The sequence below is a fragment of the Melanotaenia boesemani genome, chromosome 20, assembly GCF_017639745.1.
Source record: "Melanotaenia boesemani isolate fMelBoe1 chromosome 20, fMelBoe1.pri, whole genome shotgun sequence".
NCBI classification, from domain to species: domain Eukaryota; kingdom Metazoa; phylum Chordata; class Actinopteri; order Atheriniformes; family Melanotaeniidae; genus Melanotaenia; species Melanotaenia boesemani.
In genome coordinates this window covers 11,959,913-11,979,742 of record NC_055701.1, presented here as the reverse complement: position 1 = coordinate 11,979,742, position 19,830 = coordinate 11,959,913, and the positions used below count along the sequence as shown (strand labels likewise).

General features: G+C 39.9%; 1 protein-coding gene across 4 annotated transcripts in view; it reads left to right on the top strand.

The window, feature by feature from the left end:
* The first annotated feature begins 2,358 nt into the window (after positions 1-2,358).
* Positions 2,359-19,830, top strand: part of esrrb (estrogen-related receptor beta) — a 41,696-nt gene continuing 24,224 nt past the window's right edge. For 2 of the 4 annotated variants that reach the window (XM_041972899.1, XM_041972898.1), the window contains exons 1-2: positions 5,455-5,646; positions 17,410-17,819. In XM_041972899.1, the coding sequence (XP_041828833.1) occupies positions 5,597-5,646; positions 17,410-17,819 (460 nt within the window). In that variant the 5' untranslated portion in view covers positions 5,455-5,596. Of the gene's footprint in view, positions 2,412-5,454; positions 5,647-9,025; positions 9,095-17,409; positions 17,820-19,830 lie in introns of those variants that run through there. The other 2 variants (XM_041972900.1, XM_041972901.1) reach the window with 2 other exon arrangements.

The window sequence follows — 19,830 nt, the reverse complement described above, 5'->3', positions numbered from 1 at the left end:
AGGATCCCAGATACAGTTCTGTGGAGTCCACTAGAATTGGTTCTGAAGCAGCTTCTTTAAATATTTCTGTTTTTCTCAAAAACAGCTGAAAACGTGAAATCGAAACTGTTTCAGAAGTTGAACCTTATTGACTTTGATCTGATACCCATCACTATAAAGTAATTAAAATTGCTGTTTGAATGTGTTGACAGTGACATGAGTGTTGCATCAAGCCTGAAAAACAAACATCACTCCGGGTGCTAATACTGATATATATTGCACCCAGTTTTTTAAAGTTAAAGTAAGGCTGAAAGCAAAATGTGATTTTCATCTCTAAACAGCCAATTTAAGGTCTAAAGTGTCAAACAAACTCCTCCACAGTTTCTTTATTTAAGTAGATTGGAGCAAGCCATATGAAGATAGGAATCCTGATTATGAGACTGAGAAAGCTGGCAAATCTTCATAACTAAGAAACTACAATTTTGGAAGAACTTGAATTAAAGTTTGACATGATAATTAGAATTATTGATGATTTCTAAGCAATGAATCCAGTTTCAGTTGCTGGTTGTACACTTTAAGCAAAATTGTGCAGGAACTAAAACAACAACTCTATAAAAAGCACTCTCAGCATCTATCTGCTCACTCTTTATTAGTGATGAGAAGTTTCTGGCAACACCTTGGTAACATCATATTTCAATCCTACACATAACTCTCCCTTTAAAGAGATGATTGTTTATATTGGCCAGTAATAATTTCATGTGTGAATTCTTAATTAGGCAATATTCCCTTTTATAAAAAAGAGTGGCTGTGGGTTGCTGAGAGTTGTTCACAGGGAACAGAACAAGATTGCTGTTGTCATTCGTTAGTGCTGAAGCTCTGCACTATAACATTTATAGATTTTCTCTCTGATGGGATAATTTGGTCTTTATATCTCTCACAAATGAAGTGATCCTCAGTGCTCTGTGCACAGCTTAGTCTGCAGGTCCCATTTCAAGTACAGTTAATTGCATTCGAAAAGAATCAATGATACTTTTGCGGTGACAATATCATTCTTTTAATGTCACTTAATTTCCTCCGTAAAATGATTACATCAATAGCCTGGAACCCATTTCTATCTTTCAGCATGAATTAATCTATTAAGGACAATGATTACACATCTGTAATGGATAGCTTTTTGTACTCAGAGGTAAATGCAGTCAGGTCTCCATTGTGCACCTGGTTGTTGGCTTCGTCCTGACTGTCATTCATTCAGTTTATGAATTACACTCTCACGGCTGGAAAATAAATAAATAAAAAACTACCTCTGATGCAGCTTCTTGGTGGCCTTGTGGTGAAATAGCCCTCCCTCTAGTGGAGATGATGGAGCTGGTTGCTGCTGTCAGACAACTTCAGGCTCCAGTTCAGAGCAGAGGCAGGCAGTCAGTGCTGAGAAAGAAGAGGACAGAGGAGAAAATGTTTCTACAGGATGAAAACTTTCCCTTCTGTTTATGAGAAGTCGGAAGAAACTGAAGATTTTCTTACATTTTAATGCGTCTTGTGGTGCAATAACAACTCTGAAAGTAAATGCCAGTTATATGATGCATGGGTGGCATTGTGGCATTCATCAGGAAGTTAAAGTTCATTATAACACAAACACAAGTGGCATCACACCCGAGAAACTGCATATTCCCAATATGCATTTTTACATCTGCTGCAAAATCAAGTTTGTGGAGTGTGTAAACGCCTGTTACGTGATGCAGTAACTGTGATCTCTCTCACCAGACGCGACGCCGCTATTGTCCTGTTATTTATTCAACAGTGGAAACTAGGCGGCTGCTGTGGTGATCAGTCGTTTCATGTCTGCTGTCACCTGCCGTTTTCTCAGGTGAAAGCCCACCCACCACATTTCTGTGGACTGCGAGCAAGACAGAGCAATATAATCTAAATGTGAAGCTCCAACACAACTTTGACGTCTTTAAAGAACTACTACAAAATAACTAAACGCTAAACAGGGCGATTTGCCACATAGTGCGACAATATAATTAAAATGACGCAGAAAATAAAGCTTATCATCAAGATTTGGTACTATTTCTCTTAACATATTAGAAAAAGAGAGAGATTTAAAGTGATAAAAAAAAACATGCTGTTTAATTTTGTTAAGTTTTGATTTATTTATTTTTTTCTGGCAACATTTCCCCCCTCGAATCACATTTGACCAGGGGCTCACCGGTGTCCGGCTTCCTACTGCCAGCCGGTGGAGGTGTTTGGTGGAGGTGTTTGGTTTAGCTACAGGGCGCGCGCCGGAGGAGGAGTTGATAGTGCGGCTGCGGCGTGTGACAGTTAAACGGCGCGCTCAGACGCCCAGAGCCACAGCACCACCACCACTACAACCTGGAGACAACCACTTCCACAATGCGCTGTGCCCAGCCGGAGATGTGACATGACTTGTCCGAGTAGGTACACACTCATCAGCTGTTGTGTTATGTCTTCCAGTCACAATTCTCAGATTTGTCACAGTTTTGTATCGTCCGTTTTACACTTCAGGAGTTTAAACATGTCAAGCTTGCCTGAGTTTGAGAATTACGCCAGTTTTACGCGCGGTTTAGCCTTAATTGAGGCGTGTGCGGTGCACGCGGACGTAAAAAACACTTTTCCTCTGGGAGCAGTGACTGAATTATATTATCGATCAGATTATTTCTGTATGCACCTAAGGGTTGAATATCTTGACATTACTAGGGCCTAGCTGTGTGGTTATTATATAGTTTTTTTTTTTAATCAGTTGCCATAACGTCACATTTTATTCTTAAAAAAACTGATAAAAGTAGGGCTTCATGGCTAACAGTTTGTTTTATGCTAAACTGAATAAAATTAATTAGAAATAATTTTTTAAAAGTTTATTTATTAAAAAAAAACTGGTTTCTCGTGCTTAACTGTACCAACAATGCTTACATTTTAGTAAAACTATCTTTCTGGAACGACTGCAGTGTATGGAAGAAATATGTTTATTTTTCATGGCAATAGCTAATCCATTTTTTGATTATTTTTTTAAAGCCTTGGTGCATAAACAGCATCCAGTTTTCTAAATAAGCAGTTTAAAAATCTTTAATTACATTTAAATAAAACAATCAGCTGCACCTTAATGTGAACAGATGAAATAAATGCAAGCAACATTCTCAGTTATTAAAACAAATTTAAACAAGAACAACATTTTCATGTTGTCACACTGTCACGCCACAAGTGATCAAGTGTTAGCCTACTACAGGTCTATTATTTACTTGTATCAGATCCTGTCCTGACAAATCAGCTGTCACACTGTGTGATTTTTTTTCTTTCATAACAGAGCTGATGAGCTGATAACAGAGGGGGCTTTCATAACTCATACAGCATGGAAAAAAGTATGCGTGAGTCAAGTTTTGGAGGCCCTTTGCAGAAATTTAAAGTTTAAAAAATGAACTACTTTGCTTAGAGCTAACCAGGCATCATTACATCATTGCACTTACTTTACATCTTACGTTTGGTGGATTTGACGCCCTTGTTCCTGTTTATTAAGTAGTTTAAATGCCTTATTACTTTTAAGGTACCTGAAGAATTTCTTTACATTCTTAATGATAGATTGAAGTGTTCCAGCTTCAACACATGGTTAGTGTAAAATACCTGTTTTGTATTTCATTTAGAAAAAGTTATTAAAAGCTTTGTCCAGTAGCGATTCTGTTCCTCTTTGGTGAATTAAACTGATTTGGCATCAGTCTTAATAGAATTTTTGTTTCCTTAGCTGCTGGTTTAGTAACAGCAAAGAGAGCAGATGCTGTGAGATCTGTGCCACCATGGAGGCACTATTGCTGCACATCAGTAGGCTTGTGATGATCAATAGGGACTGCGTGATGTTTTTGCATTGATTATGGAAACGTGAGCCAATGAATGGAACTGGATTCCTCTCTAGGGGTCATGCTGTTCCTGTTCAGCAGAGAAAACTGAATAGCAGCAGACTGATGCAGCACGCTTTTTTTTTCTTTTTTGCACAAATCTGCTGGTAGATCACAACTTGTCCTCGCTCTCCCAGATTTTTCCTGAAGAGGCTGAAGACTGCCGTCAGGCACCTTGTGAATTACTGAGAATTGGGCAAGCTGATGTTTCTTCTTGCTTGACTCAGTCAAGTGTCAAGATGCCATGGTAAGCTCTGTTCTTATAATGTGGGGATACAGTAACATGGAGACCCTCACTGACTGTGAAATGCTATCTGCATTCTCTACATTCTTACTGAGCTTGATCAACAGTGAAACACAGGCGGTTCTAAAGCTAGGGTTAGGGATAACAGAGCTGGATTTTCTGCCGCTTTAGAAGCTGATGGGCTTCCAGAATATCAGTTATGGCTTGAGATGGTCTCTTACAGGTGGTGAATGGTTCACAATGGTGCCTCACATGCAACACCTGCAAATGGAGCTAAACGACTAGCTCAGTAAATACATTTACTGGCCTTAGTGGTTTGAAAGCTATTGCTTTTTGAATGTGAAGTGCTGCAGATGCACTCAACTGAATGTTGGAACTTTCTATAGTGTGTTTTCAGCTGGTGTCAGATTCAGCTTTATTGTGCATTATATAAAGAGAAGCAACGTTTGGATCTAAGATGCATTTTTTTTTACTTTAGATAAATGCTTCTTTGCAAAGTTCTGCAAATAAAAAAAAAGAAGTTGTTTTTTTTTCCAGGCTGTGTTTAGTTTTTTGTATTTTCTAAAAGATTTAGAAGCTTAAAGAAATATGTAGATGCCTGGAGTGTATTTCATTGTAAAGTCACTGACAAAATATGAATATAAAATCTAAAGATAAATTGTTTTTATCATGAAATCTGATCATTTTGCAGAACAAAACTAAACAAATCTGTCATTTTGTTATTTTACAAACTTCCTCATCTTATCGTCAGCAGTGTTTTAATTTGACTTAATTAAATCCAGAAACATACATTTCTTTATTTAATTGAGATGGAAACTTGGTGTGTTGCACCTCTGTTTGTAGTGTGTGTGTGTGTGTGTGAGAGAGAGCTGTGTGTTGTGCATAGCGGGGTGAGCGTTTGGATCCCTCCTCCTCGGTGCTCCGCCGGCCCCTCTGTCGCTTTAAGTCCTGCCCCTCAGAGCCAGCCAACAGCAGCTGTTCCATATTCATCAAGCCCTTGAGTCTTAAAGAGCCCTATCCCGAGCATGGAAAGAGTCATTCCTCTCGCTCGCACTCTCATGCTCTTTCCATCTTAGCGCTCATCCCGCTGCTGCCTGCGCTTCTCTGCCTCTCACCCTCCTTTACCTCTCTGTCTATCGGCCCCCCCTCACCCTCTCCCTCTCTCTCTTTCTCTCTGTCATACACACACATTCACTTCCATACACTCTGACACACGCACTCTTTCTCTCTCTCTCTCTTTCTCGCACTCATCTATACATAAACGCACACATACACAACACACATGCTCACACACACACACTCAATCCATCAGAGTCCGACATACCTGTGCAGGCTGGGGGGGAGCTGTGCTGGAGGGGCTTTTCGGCAGCGTTGTCTCTGAGGGTGCTGTGCTATCATTTGGGGAAGAAGCGGGTCTCAGTTGTTTTCTCTTTCCTCTTCCTCTCATTCCTGGAATGCTAAAACTGGACTGATGGACATTTCAGAACTTTGTCTTCCAGACCCTCTCAGCTATCATAACCAGTAGGTGCTTCTTTTTCCTCCTTTCACTTTTCTTTCTAACCCAGCTGTTGTATTTCACTTTATTTCTTTGCTCTTTTTCTCTCACTGTGCTCTTTTTTTAATGTTTCTTGAGCATTGCTAGACACTAAACTTTTTCCCTATTAACACTAATGTGTTTTCTTTTCCTGGCTTCTCCGTTCATCCGCTCTCTACACCAGCTCTCGCTCCTAAATGTGCACTTTCTCATGGTCATTGTTTTGAGGGATTTTAAGTCACGGTGGACTTGACAGTAGAGCAACAGAGCAGGTGCGACTGTGTTTGTGTTTAAGTTATTGTTTGACAACATGTGTGGAAGTATTTTTGAATATCATTGAGAGCATGGCTGATTGATTTACCTTGCATCTCTGCAAAGTGTGTTTTTTTTTTTCTCCCCCCTAAAGAATATGGGCTACCTGTCCGGTTGGGTTAAGAGCTTGTTGACTGACGGCTTTGTTGCGAGAGCCGGTCGCCCAGACAGAATGAGGATAATATTGTGAGGAGATGAGATTAACGTGAATCCGTGGAATTGGAAAGGATAAATTACACGGTGGAATATATATTTGTAACCAGGGAAAGATGAATGAGAGGACCCTGTAACCTCAGTGAGCCGGTAGGTCTGTTTTTTAGTCAGCAGCAGCTCCTGGCTGATGGGACACTCTGGGCTGACAGTGGCTTAATGAGGGAACTTTGTAAATCTACCAATAACTTACACTCAAAACAAAATAAATGGGATTTTTTTTATTAAATTTCAAATGAGTATTTTTTGTATTGTTCGATGCCAGAATATATGACACAACAAATTGAAGATATTTCATGAAATTGCCTTTTTTAAGTTTATTTACTTTTTTAGAAACATAGTTAATTTCATTAAAATTTTTAATTATTTTCTTTTTTCCCTGATACGGTGACATACAAAATCTGTGATCTGGATAGAGCTTATCATATATTACGAGAAATTACTTGAGAAAATTTAGACATTTTCAGTTTTTTTGCTTAGAATAAGTAAAAATCTATTACAAATTATGAAGTGAATTCTTGTGAAAACATATATTGTGCCTCCTTTACATAATTAATTTTCGCGTGACATTGTCCCCTTTCAACTTTAATTAAACTTTTATTTTTATTAATTAGATATTAAAGAATCTTCACGTAAAACAGTTTAGTGTGAAGTTATAGATGAGAACTGTCTGAGCGCACACAGCTCATTTTCACACATTTATGTAGTTATTTTTGCTTAAAGCTTTAATTACTGCAAATTCAAAAACTCATTCTAACACACAGGTTGATATTTTAAAGACAATGCAACTATCTGTTTTCCCCTCAGAAATCAATTATAAGTGCTCACTTCTCTCACTGTTGCACATTAACACCAAACTGCAGAATCAACAGTAGCAAAGTGGAAATTACTCTGTGTTTAAACGTATTTCCTTTTTTTTTTTTTTTTTATCCACAGCTATTTCTATTTCTATTTAATCAAGTCTGTCTCCAGAATATACAGAACAATTGTAAGATGTATTGCTCAAGCTTTTTTATTTCTTTCTTTAAATTTCCTCCACACGTGCAGTTGAATTATATGCATAAGATGGAAAATGGAAATTGAAATATTTTTAGTTTTGTTTCAGATTCTTTCTTTAAAAATGTGTCAAAATTTAGAAACACATTTTGTTGTTGCACACTTTATAAGACAGAACAATTTAATATTTATTAATTAAATATATAATAAAAGCTGATTTTCTACAGGCAAATAATTTTTCAGTAATATATCATGCTTTATGAAAGTAGTTTTTTTAATCTCCCCAAAACATTTATATATACATTTTTAAGTTTGAGCATTACTCTTGATTTAGGGGTGTGCATTAATTTAGTAAAATTTGTGTAAAATGATGGGAAATACTAAGGACTAGACTCAAGAATCTCTTTAAAATTGTGTTTAACTGAAAATCAAAGCTGAGTTGAAAGCTGCTGTTTATTTACTTATTTTTATTTTTTTACCATTCACTGTGATTGCAATCAATAAACCACACACACACACACACACATATATATATATATATATATATATATAAATCAAATCAATGTCATATTTCTAAAGCTGAAATAATTACCATTATCCTGATTACATGGCTGCTTCCCAGCGCTTATTTGTTGCATCTTTGCAGCTCTGGCTGTTAATTTTGGTCCAGCAGTGGCTCTCTTCTGATAATTGTATACTAGTATTTGTAGCTTCTTATTGAAGGCTGGATGATGCTTGTGGGAGAGGATTTGTGGGACGAGTGTGCTCCGTATAATCAGTACAGCATTATTATTTAGTGTACACTCAGTTTACCTGAGGACATAACCACTGCCTGCGAATTAAGAGTTCTTTCTTTAAAATATAAACACACTTTTACTCATTTCTTTTTTAGACTGGCATTAGAACCACAAGCACATGAAAATTATTCTCTAGTTTTCTTTTCCTTGGCTGAACTAGTTTTAGTCCAAATATATGCCTTTTTCATGCTGTGATGATCAGTATGTATGAGTGTGACCGGCTCATTGTGGATCTTGTATTGTAGCGGGTACTCGCTCTGTTCTGAAGTCAGTTACGGCTGCTGGTGCGAGTTCCTCAGTGCTTGCAAGAAAACACAAGATTTGAGCAGCAGTGATTTGAGATGTGACCCCTCTAATTTCTAAATGTTCTATCAACGCCCATGCTTTCCTTAAGCCTTTGCAGGGCCACTGCAATAAACTAACAAGGCTATCCAATTTCCTTCCATGGAATAAGAGCTTTTTAATGTATTTTTAGAGAGGCAGAAAGAAGTTAGCACACTGTGATGAATTAGATTTCAATTTATTTGACTTCATTCCCAGCTTGCTGCATTAGAGCCTGCAAACACCCATCTCTAGAAGTCCGTCCACTTGATTTTTATTAGGTTTCAGAAAACAAGGCGAGGGAATTGCATTAGTGTATCTTAAGTTAAAAGCTCTTTGCTCTTTGACCAAGTGTTTCATTGTTATTGGGTTAATCAGATTTTTGCTGTCTTCATGGAGATGCTATCACAGACTAGAGGCAGTAGTGGGTAACCAAAGCAGCCGCACACAGACACTATCCAGATGGGATCAGCTTACGGTAATTTGGTTTCAGAATACATTACCAGAAGAGGCTCCTGGCCGAGGATGGCCACCCTGCTATGAGCCAGGAGCTGGTAGCTTCTGTATCTGCAGCGTGCTGCCCAGCCTTCCCACCTGTCCCACTCCCACCTTACTTATCACCTAGACCTTTTGGGAGGTGTTGGAATTTGTGTCTTTTTAAAAGAAAACTTTTTCTGTGATTGAGTTGAGTTTTTTCCCAATTCTAAATACTTCTTCCTTGTACCAACAGGGCTTTGTTGTCCAATTCATTAGAGAGATTCCTGAGTCCAATGGCCACGCTGGAGCCCTCTCATTTCTGGTATCTAGTTTGATTACTCTTACTGTAAATATGTCACTCAGCTCAGGCTGGGGGAGCATGTTGTCCCTCTCCAGGACAAATGAGGATGCAGAGTGTATTGTCAGCCTGTGGTTGATCATTACTGTGTTGCTCTTCAGAATCATAGATGTTAGCTTGATGCTTTGTCTGGCTTTTAAGGAGCTGTTGCACCAAGCACCTTCCTTGGGTACTTTAATTTTTTCTGTTAATTTACTGATGAAATGATAGAAAAACACAATATCCAGACTGTATTTTCTCATCTGGTTTTCAACACAAAAATTTGTGTAAATTTACTCTAATGCCTGATGGCTTTTTCTTACATGGCATAAATCTCACTGTAGAACTTCTACTTCCTTTTAAACAATACATCATTGGTAACTGTTAGAAAAAGGCATTTTGTTGAAATACCAAAATATCTATATTGATATTTCATGTTTGGCCTTTACATCTCTTGGTGATTATCTACCGTGCCTCTTTGTCTATTTCACAACATCTAGCTACATGGAAACCACCAGCCATCACTGCATGCGTCTCTCCTGATTTCTCATCCATGGTAACCTTGGACACCTCCACCGCAGTGTGAGAATCTGTTTAAAAATAACCAGGTCCATTAGTCTAGAAGGATAATGCTAGCCTATGTGGGCTCTCATGCCCTTGTGGCAGCAGAGTGCTATCACTGACACGGTGCGTCAGCACTTCTTCCTGTTGCTCCAGCGTTGAAGGGCTCCTCTTCATTCACTCACACATGCATGTATGCAGGAATTTATACACACACAGTTGAAAACAGAATCTGAGAAAAATACCTGCAAAAAAAAAACAAAACAAAGAAAAACAACAAAAAACACTGTTATTGGTGGTATTTGACAATTACACAAGTTACAAGAAAACACACACCTTTAAGTAAAGTTACCATTGTTTGCCAAGTTGATGAAGTTTAATAGAAACATTTCTGAGACAAAGTCCTGGTACAGTAATTCACACTCAGAAAATTTGATGCAAGGTAGAAACTATATGGGTGTTTATCAGTGAAGGCTATTGGTATTGAGCGGCCAGCTGTTTGAAGGTTATGTTTCAGAGCAGTAATTGAAATGCAAAATAACATTAGGATCGATGGTTAGCTTTGTTTATTTATGAAATCAATATTGAAACCGTCCGTCATGGTAGTAGTTCTGATTCTCACTGACAGCTTCACCAAGTCTTCTGTGAGCCTTGCAACCATTATGGCTATTTTAACAATCATGCTTTTTTTTCTAGTGTGTAGCTAGAGAAGAAATCTATCAGGCATGATATTATGAAGCTGTGTGTATGCTCTGGGTGTGTCTGTGACAATGAAGTGCCACAGAACTTCAGAATCCCAGATTTGTTCAAGTGATATGACCAAAGATCATCCACTAACTTATAGACCTATTACCTTGGTCTGATTCCAGATGTCCAAATCAGTGACTCCTGTGCAAGGAGTTGGTAACAAAATAAGAACTTAAGATTAAATTCCACTTCAATAAGATTATTTGCTGGGTTCTGAAAGTCTTATAACAACAAAATAGTGTAATACAATTAAATTATTGTATTACAATAATTCTGTTGTAGTACAATAATTTAATCTGATAACTGAGATTTCTGAGTGTAAGAGTGTGTGTTTGCCTCTTAGCGTATGCTCTCCTACATTCAGATTATACGACTGTGTACTTATGTGTGAGTACTTGCCTGTTGGTCACAAAACATGTTCACATTAAAATGTCGTCCTATGAAACCCCCCCTACAGCACTAAGTGGAATGAAATGGTCACATTGAGTGACTGGCTGTTGAACCCATGACATGACACGTTGTGAACGCTGCATCGCACGTTTAGATTGCACCCCCTCCCTCCCTCCAATGAAGACACATTAATTCAGGAAATATCCCCAAAGTTTAATTATTCCTGAATGGTGTGGTGGTGGACACCAGCGTATAAATCAGTTAGGCCCACCCGCCTTTTTATTACCAGCACTATTTATGGAGAATGTGTGGCAGCTGGTGGAGATGAGCCTGTAAAAAGCTAGAGGCGATTGCTATGACTATGTCGACTGCTGTGGCGTGTGACAGTCATAACAATTGAGTTTTTGACTAGCATCAATTTATTGTGGAATTGTTTGAAATGTGTACATCAAACAGGATTTTGAGTCTGAGAAATCAAGTTGCATTTTCAGCTGGATAAACATGTTATATCATTATTTTAATATATCTTTGAGCCATGATTACATACTGACTACGAGCCTGTGCAAACATTGACACATCTGATTGTGTTTTAATCATCCCAGCCACCCGATAAACCTGCAGATTTTGGCCTGTTAATTTTGCATGGTGTAATTTGTGTATGTGCATGAATGTGCTTGCATTTATGTTTGTTTATATTGGACTCTTCTTCTGATGAAGAGGATAATTTATAGGGGTGGCAGGATTGGCTCTTTGTTTTAAGCAGGTAGAGTTTCCCCCCTAAACAAGGACAGCCTATCAGAAGAAGATTAATGAAGTAATTTCATGCATGGCTCTATGCCTCCGTCCCCCTCTATGCACAGTGACTGTGTCTAAACCTGTGATTTACATTAAACTGTGTTAAATAGCCTTAACTCTCTGTAATAATATTTCTTTCTGTTTGTGATACATGCTCTCACATGTCTATGGTAAAATTCATGCAACAAAATCAGGAAAATCTCAACTTTTTGAAGAATTTGAATCCTTTTTAATCAGTTTGAACCAAAACATTTAATTTGACTTTAAAGCTTCTGCAATTTATATATTACAATCCCATCTTTATACAATTTATAGTGCATTAAATAATTTCTAATACTAACAGAATTAAGGGCCTGACATTCAAGTTTCTTTAATCTTCCTTTTAATTTTAGATGACCTGCCATAAGCAGATCAGTTTAGGGTTAAAATGTGTAGTACAGGGAGACTCTAACAACAATGCTGCTCAGTATTGCAAGGGAATGTGTTGTGATATTGCAGCATTTGTATCAGCAAGACACCACACAACACCAGGTTGTGTCAGATGTCATTAATAACACCAGTTTTCTTATGACAAGCTTTGGAGGAAACTGTCTTTTAATGGTCATTTTTGCCCGGTGACTGTAATTACTTTTTGTAGTTATCGAGCCATTGTACATTTATGTTGTTAAATTATACCATGACTGTGCCACATAATGGGTGTAATGAAAACTAATCTTTTCTAATGAAAAGGCAGAATTAGAAATTTGATCCCAAATGTACTCATGGCAGACTGGAATTATCCCTGAACCTCTTTTTTACACACATTATGATGAGCTGTCCAATTCTGCAGAGAGCTTTTCCTCTGGGTTTGCATAGAAGTTTGTTAACTCCTTGTTCTCCATACAGACACCTCTCTCACATCCCCCCACTGGCCGTAGCTCTTTCTCTCATTAGCCAGTTGATTTCCTCAGCATCCTGAAATCAGCCTCTTATAAGAACTGGATCTGCCCAATGCGGCCCAGACGGTTTACGTCAGACAAACAGTAGCGTCTGTATCACGAGAAGCCCTCTCTTTCCTGCCAGCCGCATCTCTTGAGCAGGAAGGAGCAGGAGGGGGAGGTGGGATCAATAGATGTGATCTGCTTCTTGGCCAGCTCTATTTTGTGGTGCTGCCGAAGTACGGGGCTCATGTTGTCATAGTGGAGTGAGCTCATAGCTTTATAAAGACTACAGTGACATCGCTGTGAAGCAGCTAAATATAATCCTCTGCTGCAGACTGAAAAAAACTTAATTACCCAGCCTGCAGAGGAACATGGTATAATTCTAAAACTGGTAACCCTGCACTAGCCCCTGCCCACTATTGATCCGGGGCCCATGCTCTCCCCCATTGGTATGATCAACACTGCTTTCTGTGTCTTACTTTTTTCTCTTCATGTATCATCCTCCTCCCTTTCTTTTTCCCACACTCCCTGTTGTTTCCTTAACTTCCCTTTTGTTTGCTTCCATATATCTGCACATGATAAATCTCTGTCAGCTCCTCCTGAGTGTCTGGAAATATCCGTTAATATAGGAGCCCCTCCCCTCTCTTCAAGTCTACCCCCTCCTTTCCATCATCTCACTGCCAGAGCAGGACTAATGAATGAGAAACTCCAGAATTAGGGGCCTCTCCCTCGTAGATTAGAATTGGTCCCTCTGGAGTCCCAGGCTTGCCTCCAACCTAACCGGAGCTGTCAACCAGCCCTCCCATATTTCCATCTTTCATATTCTGCATGGTGCACAAACACACTCAGACATAGTGTTCATCAGCTTATGCAATAAACATACACACCCTCATACACATTGCCCCAAGAGTCTTTGGGCCCCTTACTCCCCTGACAGTCATTAACCCGGAACCAGTTTCACAAAAAGGCATCCTCCATATTTTAGCTAAGTGTGTTTTGAAATCTCCATTCCTTTCTTTCTCTCAAGGGCCACACAGGGCCACACCAACCCCTCCTTCAGCTTCAATCCATTTTCATTTACATGTTCCCCTGTGAGAACACACACAGTCCACCTTAGGTGGCATTCAAGCTTCTAAACGTATTTCTGTGACTTTTCTGGAGCTGTTCAGATTTTGGTTAGTGCTGTCCTAAAAATGAGTCCCTGTCTCTGTGTGTTGGAGCAGTAAAAGGCGTCAGTGGCCCCTGGAGGAGAGGTCAGCATAGCAGCTGCTTGTGTGTTCCGGCTGTGGTGGGCTGAGTGGAGGTCTGTCAGGAGCTAATTGAGTTTGTCCTACCAGCGCTGACTCCGGGGCTAGTGGCTTATCAGGCCACATTGCCTGAGGCCCTCGAGACAGATCTGCCCCTGCTGGGGCATCTGATATCACCATCACCCAGCATTTAGATGTCAACCCCCACAATCAACCCTTTCCCCATCACTTACACAGTCTGATCAGAAGAGATGTGACACTCTGGGATGAGGTGAGCAAATGTTATAAAATGGTGTTTTTGACTTCTGGTGGCAATTTGAGTGAAAAAGATTACACCAGAAATGTACTCACTGTAAACTGAATTTCAGTCAAGGATTTTGTCTTGTGACTTAAACATGAAACAGGGAAAGCTCTGGAGTCACACAGAGAACAGAAGACAATGTCAGGATCCACTTGAAGTGGACAGGTAGCTCTCGGTGGGAATACTTACAAATTGGCCCAATTAGATCCTGAATTTATTTCTCCATTCTTACAGCAGTGTCAGCCAATGTTCAGAATTTTGCTCGCAAGCGAGGAAGGTGTAGAGTCCAGAGGAATGAGAGCTCGGCAGTTCTCCTCTTGAACAGTGAGTGTGAGACGAGCTGCCAGATCGTTAGGCCAGCTAATCCTGGTCACAGCAGCACCAGTGGAATGATATTAGGGACCTGAAATGCTGTTAGGAGGGCCAGGTGGAATCAGATTAAAACCAAACTGCGCAGTGAGCGTTTGCGGGTCTATAACCTACTACTCAGCATGAATTTTGATCGGTACAAAGGGAACAAAAGAAGGAAGAACAGAGAGAGAAAAAGAGAGAAGGGGAGATACTGTGTCTTAGAAGAGAGCTGTTCCTTTGGGCAGCCAGGCAGCAGAATGTGAAAAAGCTCTTACCTTGAGAAAGGAAGGAAGAACTATAGATTTTACAGCATCAAGTCTCAGATAGTTCAGTAAACCCTTTCCTGTCTTCTCTGTCTGTGTAGCACACAAGCTAATTAGTACCTGCCCCACATACTCAATTATTTATTGGAACTATTGCTGCTGTCAAACTATTTAATGCTCATAATTCATTTTCTCCATACAGTTGTATTTATAGATTTAAATTGGACCTGTCCTGCTAGAGATTACGAATATTTATAGAAATATTTTAGACTATTTGATTAATACACCAGGTTTAAATGGTTAGTATTCCCTCTGTATCATTAATCAATATATGCAGCCTTGTTAAAAACATAAGCATGGCGGTAGTATAATGTGTCATAGCTGAATGAGTTAAGGGGATTCTAGCCAGCACATTTATTATAAATGACCACATAGAGCTGGAGGGGAAACAGTTAAGACACTTATGCAATTATGCTAAGTGTCACCCTGAGGATGGCCTTTGAACCAGGGTTAAACTTACTCTGAATTTGTTAAATAAAAGCTAAATGGAGCCATCTTGTGCTCCAATGTTTTAATATATAGCCTTTAATAAGCCAAATGCAGGTGCCCTATCATGCAGGTGCACATATCCATCTGAAACATGGAGCATAAAGCAGATGAACACAGAGCTGTGGGTTAATTTATAGGGATGCAATCTGCATTCATTATCAAGAGCAATGTACTTTTTTATAAAAGAGATGGAAAGATTTTCCTTTTTATGTGCCTGGAAGTACATATAAGAGTGAATCAAGGAAGTTTCATGTGCATTGTTTAAAAAATGCATCACTTTTTTATATATATGTTATTTTATACAGTGAAGACATTATAAAGGAAGAAGAATTCCAGGAGTGCTCAGGCACAAGGGCTTATTCCACAAGGTCAGCGGTTTTAACAGGGGGCATTTTCTTTATTATTTATTTTAGCAGTTAACCTTTTTGTGAATTTCCAGAAGTGGAAGGCACCTGGAGCTCCAATGAATATACATGACAGCAGGGAGGAAAACCCAGGAATGAGATTTAATTTGACATACTGACCCCCATCTCCATGGGCCCAGGAAGCCACGGTGAGAAAATAAGGTTGACCCACTGACCCCTGGACCTGAACCCCTCCGTCACCCATCCTCACAATTAAATCAGCCTGAGAGAGCAAGAAGCAGTCCGGTCGACCAATAGGGGCCACTGCAGCAGCAGCATCTCATTTCCTGTTTGTTGTGAAGGGCTCTGAGACAGACAGCTGTTGTCCAATCAGACAGTTGGAGTCCAGTGGGAAACGCCACCCTCTCCCTGTGCTGATGGTAAACTGACTTGTCAAATATGTATACATTACCATTAGTTGACAATATGCTAATGGGAATAAAACCCAACTTGTGCTGTGTAGCTGCCACTCTTTTAGAACCTCTGTTTCTACATTTGCATAAGCCATGCAAGACTCAATTTTGCTAATGTAGGCAAGTGTAAGTGACCTTTCACCTTTTCCATGGTGCCTAATGCAAAGGGGTGTGTGTATGTTAGTGTGTGACCTTGCCTTGACCTAAAGAGGTTAGTATGTCTACACGGCATCTCCAGTACATCAAGTAATTCATCTCCCTGCTTGTTCACCTCCTCATCTCATTCTATCTGCAAATGGAAAAATGTGTTGAGTCCAGGCAAAGTTTTTTCCTCCCATTGTTCACGCAGTGCAGTTTCGAGTTAAAGGTTATAGAACAGGACTGAAATAGATTTTTATGGGCATGGAAGGCTTCAGAGTGCATTTTGTGGCCACCGCCAAAAGGCTGCACTTTAGTCTGCACACGTTACAGCATTAGATTACATGTACTCCAAAATACAGTTATTAGGCAGACAGTGAAAAAGTCAATATCTTGCCATCATGTTTCCTTTTGGTCGACTGCTGACTCAAGGAGACAAGCCAAGGTCCACTGTGCTCTCTAAACTATTGAAATGCCCCCCACCTTGATGTATACTGTGTGTGTGTGTGTGTGTGTGTGTGGTGGTGGGGGGGACTTGTGTTTTAGATTATTTGAGTGCTTTCTCCTTCTCTTTCCTGTCTGTTTGTGTGTTTGTATTGTGTGGGGAATGTGTGCAACTGTGTTTTGTAGTTATGTGTACTTATTCTCTGAAGCACTAGAACAGCTGCCGTAGCGTGTGGCTAATGAAGCGCTTAGGACCCTCCACTGGTTCGCTTGTTTATAGGGAATGTTAGGACACAATGAAAAAGAGAACAAAAAATTGCCAGAAACCACAAATGCAAATATACTGTAACCATGGAGGGTATATATTTAAATATAATTGTACAACTTCAAAAGTTACCAAATGAGTCTTTCCCAATTTTTCCCTTATTCAAAATATGTAAATATTTCATACTAATGTTCAACAACATCTTTTTGACTGTAAATCACATGAAATATTTTTTTTGTACTGTAATTATATATAAACATTTTGCCAAGGCATGTTGAATCAGTCACCCTATTAATCAACTCTAGAAAACTTAACCTAATGTTAGAAAAGAGATCATCTGTTCTAATTTTCATGAATGACCACACAGTTATCATATTTTGTATTTTTTCACAATCTATTATTGTGTTATGTAGTTACTCAACAGCATGAAAATCTTTGCTAATCATCTCCTCCTTCTTCTTCTCCTTTTTCTATCAACCCTCCCCCTCCGACCTACCCCATCCCTCCCCCAGGCTGCTGAATAGAATGGCCACTGATGAACGGCATCTACCCTCCAGCTGTGGGTCTTACATCAAGACGGAGCCATCCAGCCCTTCCTCGGTCATCGACACAGTCAGCCACCACAGCCCCAGTGGCAACTCAGACGCCAGTGGAGGCTATGTCAACGCCATGAACAACCACTCAAACGGCCTGGACTCTCCACCTATGTTCACCCCTGGCGGGCTTGGCGCTGGCACCTGCCGCAAGCGCTATGATGACTGCTCCAGCACCATCATGGAGGACTCGTCCATAAAGTGCGAATACATGTTGAACTCCCTCCCCAAGAGGCTGTGCCTGGTCTGTGGAGATATAGCCTCGGGGTATCACTATGGGGTAGCCTCTTGTGAGGCCTGCAAAGCCTTTTTTAAAAGAACAATACAAGGTATTTTTCTCTTTCCAACTCCCCCTCCCAACAAACACTCAGTACAAGTATTTCATCCCATGTTGCCGCATCACAAGACAGAAAAACACCCTCAATACATGACACCTCTGGCCTCACAACAGCACTGAAACATACTCTGTTGTTGCAATTCACTATGTAAGAAATATCACTGGTGTGGAAGATGTCTTCTTTACCTCTTGAGACCATCAACCCTCTGGAAACATTTTTTTTTATTTATTAAAGCATGAAGCATTCTTTTGTAAATCAAAGAATCAGACTTTTTGAAAAATTATCTATTAATTTTATTAATTTAGCTCAAAGTGACTGAAGAATACTTTTTTTGCCATGAGATAGACAACTAGTGAGACTTTGATGGCATTATCTGTCATGGTTGGGAGATGGTGGGTATGCCATCATCACTCAGAGGTCAGATTCAGTGGAGTGCGGCGACAGTTTGCCCAGAGACAGGTGGGGTGAGGGGGCTCAGAAACATACTTCATTATTCTTGTCCCGTTTTTGTGTGTGCAATGTCTGTATGCCTGGGGACTAGGGTGGCTATCTGCGAAGCCTGATGTATCGTAGCTTCTCATTAGAGAAGCAATGAAAGGCCCCCTACTGTGAAACGCTGCGCTATGCTCCAGATTAATCAGGAGGATGAAGATATTGTTGAGCCTAGGAAAAAAAAAAAAAAAAAAAAAGAAAGAAAAGCACAACAGGCACGGCTGCTCAGGACTAAGTTCTGCTGGCTTAGTAGTTAAGTAAATGCGTGGGTAAAAACCAAATAAAATACGTAAAATGAGCCAAAGGGTTTGTGTATGGTGAAATGAGATATAAAGGGTGGAAGAAAATAGCCCAGCTCAAATGACATCTTTCATCCATTGCTTTCAGAAAATTTTCATCAGCAATAGATTGCAGGGATTGTATGTAGAGCAAGCTTTCTTGATGCTAGGTGTTGATTTTGGACCTTACAGCCCTATCAGCTTTAGACAGTCTATGTACCTTTTGCAGGCAAACAAAAGCATTATGCCAAATCCTCCTGTTTACCCATGCTGCCATCAGCAATCCTGCCTATTGACAAAAGATGAATATTTTCTCTCAAGTAACATAACTGGGCTTTTGTTCCCTCAGTAAAAGTACACTGACGGCGACACAATAGAACAGAAAAGAGGCATCGGGAAAGAAAGAGATATCCTAAGTGGAGCAATGGCCCAAACAATTAAGAGCAAGGTACATGGAAGAAAAAAAAACTGAAAGCTCCTCTTTCCCCCTCCTCACTTTGCATTGTCGATTTGAAATCCCTCTCTTTCTCTTCTTGGAGGGCTGCCTGTAATGGAGCTAATCTGCCGTCGTTTGTCCGAGCCACAGGAGTTTTGTCAATAACAATCAGCGTTTGGAAAGTGTAATTAAGGCCGAGGCTTTTCATTAGGAGGAAGGGAGGGGGTTGTCTCCAGGGACGGGCATGCCAATTAGAAACTCAGGCACGCGTCGCCGGGTAATTTCAGGGAAAGGAGGAGAAAAAAACCCAGGACTTCTTTAGATTGGAGAGGGACCCTGCTGCTCTTTCAGAGGAGAGGAGGAGAGGCTTAATGGCATAATAATCAGACAGGGGTCCCAAGCAGAGGAGGCAGGAGGACAGAGAGACTTTTTGGGGGAGGTAAAAGCCTTCCAAAATGATAAAAGAAGCACATGCAGGACTCATATAGGAAAATGAAGACAGTAAATCGCAGGATGTTGAGCCCTTGAAAGAATGAAAGAGTGCTGTTGATGAGAACTGATTAATTAAAGGTATAACGAGGCAGTCAAGGGTGGAGTGTGAGACGGCCCACTCTAATGAGAAGAAAACAAAGGAGCTGTCTTTTCCAGGCCTTTGTCGTATTGTTCTATAACACTTGGGGCAAACATGCTAAGTTAATGTTAAGCATGTACACTGACAATTTCTTTATTACCTTCTGGCTCACTTTGTGATAACTCATTCTGAACAGCGATGGTAAGATATCTAAATAGAGTCTTT